At 46.7% G+C, this 9,857-nt stretch overlaps 2 protein-coding genes across 2 annotated transcripts; one reads left to right on the top strand and one right to left on the bottom strand.

The window, feature by feature from the left end:
• The first annotated feature begins 2,610 nt into the window (after positions 1-2,610).
• LOC109375737 (histone H1.2) lies at positions 2,611-4,270 on the top strand. The gene has a single exon (XM_019631260.1). The coding sequence runs from the start codon at positions 2,658-2,660 to the stop codon at positions 3,294-3,296; it is 639 nt and encodes a 212-aa protein (XP_019486805.1). The 5' UTR covers positions 2,611-2,657; the 3' UTR covers positions 3,297-4,270.
• An 82-nt stretch (positions 4,271-4,352) lies between these two features.
• Positions 4,353-8,996, bottom strand: LOC109375739 (histone H3.1-like). The gene has a single exon (XM_019631263.1). The coding sequence runs from the start codon at positions 8,752-8,754 to the stop codon at positions 8,251-8,253; it is 504 nt and encodes a 167-aa protein (XP_019486808.1). The 5' UTR covers positions 8,755-8,996; the 3' UTR covers positions 4,353-8,250.
• Positions 8,997-9,857: the final 861 nt, after the last annotated feature.

Here is a 9,857-nt window from a genome sequence, read left to right on the forward strand (position 1 = left end):
TGACTCGTATTCTATTTAGTGTGTAGAGTTGCCTTAGAGATCAGATGACCCACACGTGCCCTTACACAATTTTCTAACACAGCTTGAAAGGACAGGAAGAAATGTTTTTGCCTTGTTTTTAAGTTTTGGATACCTTTTCTCAGTACAAGTTACAGGGATCTGTAGAAGGGTTCTCTCTGCCTTCTGGCCTCCACCACGTGGCACAGGTTGGGAGCAGGCTCTGGGGGGCCGGGAGAGACTGGTGTCTTAATGACTTGAGACCTGGACTTCAGATCTGACTGATTCAACCTGAGTCACCATATGCAGGAACCAAATCACAGTAGTCAAATTTACACGCCACTGATTTATAAATCAGGACACAAATTTATTGAAAAGGGATGCGCAGTGCCTGGAATTCAGGACTCCACACAGCTGTTTTCCTGGTCCCCCATACTTAGTCGAGTTCCAGATGAGAAGGGGTTCACCGCACATAGACCAGAGCAGAGTGCCATGTTCTCATTTATTTCTACCAAAATATATTGTTATTTTTTATATGTTTTCACACCTATAAAATATATATGAAGGTGCTTTAGTTGTTCGTATACTTTCAATGATTTGTTACGATTCCTATTCCCAAAGTCACACTGATGGATGGCAGGTCTCAAGTGGTTTTTTATGGCCGCTAACTCATCCATCCCTAATGTTATTAGGTTGTTAATTCCCAGAGGACATGATTAGTGTTAGGCAGTTTCCAAACGCTGAACTAATGTTACTCAATGAAACCATGGGGTTATCTTTCGTCTAAAAGAAGATGCCTCATTTTTCATTCATCACTGAACTTAATCTGTATAACTCCTTTTGTCACAAACACAATGGGTTCGCCTCTTGCAGTGTCTGAACCAAAGGGACACAAGTCTCGCTGGAAGAAAAAGTTCAGTTTTACTTGTGACAAGTAAAACGTTCAGGGGAATAATTTCCAAAGCCCTGTCTCCCCCATTGCATATATACACTATTTGGTTAATTACTTGTTGATTTCTTCTTGGCAATGGGTTAAACTTAACTGTTTGCTGTTCTGGTCAAGTTCATCCAGTTACACACCGCTGGGCCTGCAAAATACTGTGCTACATTTTAACATTTAGCAAGAGTAACATTTACAGAGAACCGCCCAGATTGTGTGTGTCCTATCTCACACTTTTGATTACTACGATCTGATATATTTAATACATATTTTCTTGTAGACATATGTTTGAACAGGAATTTCTGGTGAGTTGTAATACTTCCTTTGTCCCTAAACATATAATATATGTATATTAAATATATGAGCAGAACATTTTACTCAGCCTTTTCTTTCCAGAAAATAATTGCAATTGCTTGGACCCAAAGGGTGAAATAAGCAGCAGCGAAATTAATGAGGTAAGACAAACTTTACAGTAGAATACACATGGCCAGCTTTAGAAGGGATGAGAGGTGAGCTCATCAAGAAAAGAGGGTATAATAATGTATAAGTTCTACTACTTTTCCTCTGTTTGTTGTAAATTTTGCCATCCAATTGTTTTCCTGTTTCAAATCTATAGTTCCTCTTGTAAGTCAAAGTGTAGCTTATTAAATAGCCAGTTGCTTTATTTCCATCTATATGTTTGAGTTCCCAGTTAGGGGGTGCCGTTCTATATCATGACATGGGTTTGATATTGTTACTGGAAGAAACCTAGAATTTTCATGTGCTGAAATTCATCTCTTTATCGCAGCATACAAAAATAAATAAATAAATGCTTGTTTTCTTTGAAAACAGATCATCTCGATGTTCCTCGTTGCCAAGTGTCTCTGGGGTTCTTTGCAGGCTTAAGGGGTCTTCCCTCCTCCCTGATCCCTGTCCTGGAGGGCAAGACCCCCTGGCTTGCACAACGCAGAGGGGAACTTGAGAGCTTGTGAAAAACAGCCCAATTCCTCGCCTTTGAAAGTTGAAGAGTGCCCCACCCCCACCCATGAAGAAAGGTTTGATAGTTTCAGTGTTTTCACATCAAAGGTTTAAGTCTCTAACTTACCACCATCCAGGACCCCCACTGGGCTTAGGACCCCCCCTCCCACCCGTCCCTGACTGCTCTGGGCTGGCTCCGGAGTCCCATCCTAGTCCGCAGCTCCCGTGGGTCTACGCAGAATTCAGAAAGACGTGTGTTACTTCCCTTGCGAAGAAACAGAATTGTCGTGAAAACTGAAGTGGAAACCATTTCGTTTCTGTCCCCAGAAGAAGGCCAGCATGTGCCCAACCACCCCTGAGAAAAAGAACTTTCGGGGGCAAAGGAGCGACCAGGTAATTTAGAAGAAAAACAGAAAGTGGTCTCCGACTGCCCTGGACTTCCCTCGGAGTTGGGGGAGTTGGGGGCTCCTGGACGCGTGGTCTTTGCAGTTGCAGACAAAAGAAACGCAGAGCCCGAAACCTAAGGCTTCTCGGATTCTCCCCCGACCAAGCCCGGGTGATTTGGGACGGTGCCTTTTAATATTTTCCCCTTTTTGTGAAGTGGAACAAACACAACTTGGGCGCACGGCGGCGGCTCGGAGCCTGCCAGCCAGGAGGGCGGCGGGAGCACCAATCAGCGCGCGCCTGCGCTCTATATATACGGCGGCGGCCCGCGCACCGGCACCGGCGCTTCGCCACTTGTCCCGAGTTCCAGCTCGTCACCATGTCGGAGACCGCTCCCGCTGCGCCCGCCGCTGCTCCCCCTGCGGAGAAGACCCCCGTGAAGAAGAAGGCGGCCAAGAAGCCCGCGGGGGTTCGCCGCAAGGCGTCCGGGCCCCCGGTGTCCGAGCTCATCACCAAGGCCGTGGCCGCCTCCAAGGAGCGCAGCGGCGTGTCGCTGGCCGCGCTCAAGAAGGCGCTGGCGGCCGCCGGCTACGACGTGGACAAGAACAACAGCCGCATCAAGCTGGGCCTCAGGACCCTGGTGAGCAAGGGCACCCTGGTGCAGACCAAGGGCACCGGCGCCTCGGGCTCCTTCAAGCTCAACAAGAAGGCGGCCTCTGGGGAGGCCAAACCCAAGCCCAAGAAGGCGGGCGCCGCCAAGCCCAGGAAAGCCGCCGGGGCGGCCAAGAAGCCCAAGAAGGCTGCGGGGGCGGCCACCCCCAAGAAGAGCGCCAAGAAGACCCCGAAGAAGGCGAAGAAGCCCGCGGCGGCTGCAGGGGCCAAAAAGGCCAAGAGCCCGAAGAAAGCGAAGGTGGCCAAGCCCAAGAAGGCGGCCAAGAGCCCGGCCAAGGCTGTGAAGCCCAAGGCCGCCAAGCCGAAGGTCGCCAAGCCGAAGAAGGCTGCTCCCAAAAAGAAGTAGAACGCCTGCTTCTAAAAACCCAAAAAGGCTCTTTTCAGAGCCACCACTGATCTCCACGAAAGAGCTGTGCAGTCCTGTCTCCGTACCCTGTCCGGTTCTCCTTCTCAAACTTTTTTGTTTTAAGGCGGTGTTTTCCGAGAGTCACTGGAGCTGGCTGCTGACACGTCCCAGGAACGGTGGTGGCCGTTGGGGAGGGGGCTGCTGTGGTGACAACCCGGGACGTCCCTGCGGCCTGTCGTCCTCGGCCCCGGGGGCTCCGGGTCAGGTGGGCGGAGCGTCCTGGCCGGCCCCACCCCGCGCCTGGCAACAGGAAAACAACCACAAGAAGCCACCAGCCCTTTTTTTAGTTAAAAGGATGTCGCGATTAGGCTGAAGTCATTCAAAAGTCCCGCCTGCTCGCGGGTTGGCGCACTCCACCAGCCCGTGATTTATCATCATGGATTTAATTGGACAGCGCACGGTTTGTTTTGTTTCTTTCTTTTGGGGGTTGAATGTTTTGGCTTTTTCATGTGACGTAGAAGTATATATCTGGTCTTCTGGACGCTACCATGTTTTCGAAAGTCTGCTGTGTCCCGGGTGCGTCGGTGGCATCCAGCCCTGGGAGGAGTGGTCTCACGGGCCTTTGCACCATCTCTATTTCCTGTTTCCCTGGCGACAGAGGAGCGCGCTTGAAAAACGACTGCCACCCAGGGCTCGGACGCACCGGGATTTTTCTGTCCCTCATACTGTGTAACTTTGGCCAAGGCTGTGATGCGTCTGAGCGCATCAAAAACAACTTTCCGTCGCCATTTTGCCCTGGTAAGCCAGTCCCCGGCCCTCACTTTAAATAGACGTCTACAAATCGAAGATGCTTTAAAAGCACTTTTTGTGCGGTCCAAATGTTTCTACGTAAAGAATAAGAAAAATATTGGTAAACTGGGATCTATGTGTGTGGGTGGGGGGTGATGTCGCTAATAAAGGGATTTAAGTTTCCACTGACAGTGTCATCTGTGGGTTCTTATATTCACGGTGTTTCTCCTGCATGGAGAAAGTCCAGGGTACTGTTTTATTCTGGTGGACACATGTTTTTCTCAAGTTCTAGGGACGGTCTTTTGGGGGCCTGCCGCTCAGTTCTTCACCTATTGCTGCAAGGCGGGAGCTGGTGTGAGTTGATTCCCGCTGCATTAGTGCTAGGGACCATTGTGTTCATCTCGCCCCACCCCTCCCTACCGGACTGAGGTTGTTTAATCTTCATTTTCTTTATAATCGTGGATAGAAAAACCATCCTTTCCTTGCGAGGAAACACACACGAAGGAGGATAGTTCTCCCATGGTTTCTTCCAGTAATTTTGTGGTGTTGATTTGACATTTACAAGAACTGAGCCCTCTGTATTTTAGTGGAAGGTTATGGAGAGGGATACTTTTTATATATGGATGTTTTTTCCCAAAGGCCACTTATTAACTTCCATTTCTGCTCGCCTCTCCCCTAGCCACCCCACCCCCACTTGAGATGCCACCTTTATCATAGTCTAAATTCCAGGACAGTTCTTGGTCTTCTGTTGTATTCCTTTGATCTTTCTGGCCACTCCCAAGGTGAGATCACACTGGTTTAAGTCTCCTTCACAGAGCTGTCTTCAATGCTGAGAGGAATACATAACCCAGAGTAGGTACTCAAACAATAATTGTGCAGTAAATAAATGGAGATGTTTTGACTTTAATAGCTGATAGGCTAGTTCTCATGACTCTTTTCAGAATTGCCTGGTTGTTCTATTTTCAGCTAATTCCCTCTCATTACTATTTTTCAGGATGTTCTGGTTATTGTATTTTTTGTTTGATTATTTCATTTTTCCATGTGTACATTAAGGTGCTCCCCCTCCGACCCATTCACCCCCTCATTACACATAAAACCCCCTCTTGGTATTGTGTTCTTATAAACACATCTGGGGAGGTAAGTTTTCTATTCAAGAATGTTTGAGGTTTTCTACTTGTTCAAATATTTTGTACTTTTCTCCAAATACCTCTTCATATTTCTTTTCACCTTTATTCCCAGAGTTTATCTTTGTTGCTGTCGGAAATGGCAACCTGATCTTTTTCCTTGAGGGCCAGCACCCCATAAAGTACACAGAAGGTGCACAGTTACTGAAAGAGCCAGAACATTGCTTTCTAGAGCCACATGAACAAGGGGCAAAGAAACAGGTGGAATCAATTTTAATAATACAATTTATTTAAGCCAGTATGTCTGAAATAGCATTCAACACAAAACCAATGTAAAATGATGTATAAGACAGTTCCCATTCTTTTTTATTTCTCATACTATGCGTTTGGCATCGGTATTTTGCACACACACATCACACCTCAGCTCCTACTAGCCCATTTCAAGAGCTCTGTTAACCATATGTGGCTCATGGCTACATACAGATGATGGAACTCTAGAACGCCCTCTGCCCTCAAGTATCCTGGTTTCTCTAACCTCATTTTTTTGGTTTAAGGCTTAAATGCCAATGTGTCTTAAATATTACTGTTTTCTGTGGCCTAAAACATTGGAAGGGACAATGTGTGACTTTAAAGGATGGTTGATTGGTCCAGAGATCATTGGGCCAATTTGAAGGAATCAAAACATTTCTGTCCAAAACTGGACATTTGAGGTATTGAACCTCAAGAGACATGATGTGAGGGCCTGGGAGCTGCCTTCTTGGATGCTATGTAGAAGAAACCAAGTCTGGTGGATAAAAGGAGTAGAGTGAACATATAAATAATTAACGTCTAAACTGGTAGAGAATTTTTAAATATGTTTCAGCCAAACTGACGGCATTGCTGGGGAGCAAGATCTCAAGTGCTCCCGAGAATGACAGTTTTGCAGTTTCTTGGTGTAATTTAAATTGAGGGGGTGTTAGGAAGATAGCATGGGAGGTGGGAGCAAGCAAGGCAGGGAGGGACTAGATTGCAGGGTAGTTACTATGTGCTCTCTTGAGGGTGGTCACACTTTAGAAGGAGGGGCCTGAAAAGAAGCATTTCAGGGGTGTGTGAGCCTAGATGTATTGGGTTGTTAGAAAAGTCATGATGTATTTTTTTCTCTGTGTTTCATTGCAAAAATGTGTCATGAATTTTTCCGACAACCCAATACATGGATAATGGATGGGGCTGCCTTAAGGCCAAGATAACCTTTTACTACAAAGTTATGGGCCTGGGGCCTGACGACCTACTATGACCTGCCCGGTTAGGGGTTGGTGGTCAGATCACCCTGTGAGGTTACTTTTCATAGAGCCCCTTTTTCACCCACTGTTGACTTCTTTTCCCGTTGTTAAGTTAATATTCACTATCTAGTTTTATATCTGTAATTTTGTATTGTAGTTTGTAGGAGTCACCAAGTTGTATAAAAGCTTTAGGCCTCAGGAAACCTTGATCTACTCCATCAGTTATCTTTTTATATTTGTAAAATTAAAAATAAATACTTAAGTTGATATTTGTGCATTTATTAAAAGGGGCATAGGTAAAGAGAGAAGCTCTACAGCTGCCTACACTTTTTGGATGAAAAAGGGGTGCTGTGGTGCTGTATAAATCACAAATTCCTAACTGGCAGGTCATGGGGGGTCGTCACACCCAGCCACGTAACTAATGAGTAAAAAAAGGCTTCTCTCTCTGCCTTTGTAAAGAACTGGCCCATCAGCGCTGCAGATGGCAAGTTCTGCTGACACCAAGGTGCAGTGACAGAAAGAGGCACTAATTGTGCAGCGCTACACAATGGAGAACGGGCAGCTTGAGGTGGAAAAGCTGGAACTCCCCCATGGTTTAGATGGCATTTTTAGAGCAAAAAAATCACGTTATCATGAGCAAGGGGCTTGCTGATTGGTCAAGAGTGAGGGAAGGGCAGTAAATAATGTCAGGTATGGAGATCAGCTTCCAGTCCAGCTTGGCTTCATGAGGCCAGGAGTTCATTGTGCTTTCCGGCTCAGGAGCAAAAACACAACTTAGGCCATGAGGGTATCTTGAACTTAACAGAAACCCATACCTGTGACCCTTAGTCAATGCTTGGTTATTGATTGTTCCTGGCTGCCGTCAGGGGGTTAATGACTAGTAAGAGAAAGGGCCAAGGCTTACAGGGCATGCTGGGAAGAAACTGAAAGAGGGCTGGGGCTACATATTAAATCAAAATCATACATTAAGTCGGGGCCCTTGGGTTCACTTTGTTTGCTTTGTGGGCTGAAAAGCATCTTGATGCACATCACCAGGTTTTACCTTGACGTGCAGGGGTGGAAACTAGACCTTGTTACTCTTACTCATTGTGTGCTATTAGTTTTGGTGATTTCTTTTTCCAGCAGTCTAACAGACCCCACAGCAAACAATTTGTTTAATAAGGAGCTACGTGACTTCCTCCACATGGTTTAGTCAGTCCAAGCTAGCATACAAATCTACAAAATTTTTTAATTAAAGATACTTTGATGATGTTTTCACTCAGCTTTTTAAGCAAGCAAGCCCTATTGTCCGTCATCTAGGTTAAGGAACCCTTGAAATGGCCCCTTTCAGACACCCTCCCAATAGAGCACGTTAATTTCCAATCAAATCCCACCTTACTACCCTCAACCTCAATGTCCTCTTCGTAAAATCTGAATTTGAAATTCGTGCAAGAACTGCGTAACTGTCCTTTTCAGGAGGAATTTGAGTTCTAACTTCTCCTGCACACCTTATTCTTAGTTTTGGCCTCAATAAAACTATAAAAATCCTAGTTTTGTCCATGTGCTGAATGGTCATATTTCACTTTGTTAAATCCCACTGATCAAGATACACCGAGAAAACTACCATGTAAATGCTTAGTGCAAAAAACATCTAAGTTACGTACCCGCACTTTTTTCTCAAGAACTAATCAATCCCCTGGTTCCATTCCAGTATTTGAAAGGTATAATAAAACTACAACTCTTTAAGTGAAACTGTGGGTGGCTCTGAAAAGAGCCTTTGGGGACGAATGGGTGGCCGTGATTTCACGCCCTTTCTCCACGGATGCGGCGCGCCAGCTGGATGTCCTTGGGCATGATGGTGACGCGCTTGGCGTGGATGGCGCACAGGTTGGTGTCCTCGAACAGCCCCACCAGGTACGCCTCGCACGCCTCCTGCAGCGCCATCACGGCCGAGCTCTGGAAGCGCAGGTCCGTCTTGAAGTCCTGCGCGATCTCGCGCACCAGCCGCTGGAACGGCAGCTTGCGGATCAGCAGCTCCGTGGACTTCTGGTAGCGCCGGATCTCGCGCAGCGCCACGGTGCCGGGCCGGTAGCGGTGCGGCTTCTTCACGCCGCCGGTGGCCGGCGCGCTCTTGCGGGCCGCCTTGGTGGCCAGCTGCTTGCGCGGGGCCTTCCCGCCGGTGGACTTGCGAGCTGTCTGCTTCGTGCGAGCCATACCAACCTCCGGTGACTGACTGACTGATGTAGCAAGGAAGAACCCCTTCACCGGTATATATAACGAGAGTCCCGCTCTGATTGGGCTAGGCATCTGTCCATCACGAGGGGCCCGCACTGAAAGAGGCGCTGACTGCCTGATCACGAGTCATTGCTGCGTTCAGACCGAAAATTAACATATTCTTGCCCCCCACCCGTTCAACTTCTGATGTTTTCAACCCTTTCTCGCCTGTACTTTCTTCGTGTCGTTTCTTTACACTGTTCTTTGCCTTTTCCGGGCAGAATTTAATATACATATTACAACGATGTATCTTGTTTGCTGAATAAAAATGTTAATTTCTATTACCTAAAACTGGCTTTGTTGATCTTTTTAAAAAGGCGCGCGCTAGATGTGATTGGCCAACTGATTTTCTTAGCCTCATTCAAGCTCAGGAAGGCTAATTACGCGTCAATTTCTTGATTTCTCTATTTAAATTTAGAGATCTTTTAGAGATCGTCCAAGGTTTTTCTGAATTTCACGTGACATAACTACATGAATACATTTATTTCCCACTAACTATAGCATCCTCACCTAAAACCACTCCAGTTTCACAATTTCGAGGGGCGTGTGTGAAATGGGGTTAAGAAAAAAATCCTCAGACTTGTACATGGCACAAGATTCCAGGTGTGTGGCTTCTTCAAGTCCCGCTGAAGCCCGTGTTAAGGTCGAGCTAAAGGTCAGGAGTCCGGGGAAAGTAGTACTGCGTTCCTATATTTCCAAGTGATCAGGGCCCAGCAGAGGTGGAGAGGAGCGGATTGCAGGTGGGTTGCCCTGTTAAGACGCAAAATTTCCTAGGGTATTGAATTGGCGGTTTTATTGCTTTAAGTAGCTAACTATAGCTCATCTTTGGCCGACCAGCTCTTTCGTTGTTTTTGTTTTACGGTATAACCGTGAGTGCCGGCTGCTCTCGGCCTTCACTACCTGTGACTCAAAGTATCTCTATCCGTTTTAATGGGCTGATGATAGCTTTTGTTTTCATTGTAATTTCCAAGTAGATGTTAGTTTCGCTTTCCTGGGGTGTTTACTGACATCTACCGACCAACTGCGGTAAATGTCACTTTCAATTATCCTCCTAAATTAAGAAACACGCGAGCCCTTTTAGTGAAAAGGTGGGTGGCTCTGAAAAGAGCCTTTGGTTTGGAGTGGACCTGCTGGAG

This window comes from Hipposideros armiger, unplaced genomic scaffold, assembly GCF_001890085.2.
Source record: "Hipposideros armiger isolate ML-2016 unplaced genomic scaffold, ASM189008v1 scaffold_988, whole genome shotgun sequence".
Lineage (NCBI taxonomy): Eukaryota > Metazoa > Chordata > Mammalia > Chiroptera > Hipposideridae > Hipposideros > Hipposideros armiger.

What these genes read in the sequence shown, in the direction of transcription:
- LOC109375737 (XM_019631260.1), top strand. Translation starts at nt 2,658, where the DNA reads ATGTCGGAGACCGCTCCCGCTGCGCCCGCCGCTGCTCCCCCTGCGGAG.
- LOC109375739 (XM_019631263.1), bottom strand. Translation starts at nt 8,754, where the DNA reads ATGCCTAGCCCAATCAGAGCGGGACTCTCGTTATATATACCGGTGAAG.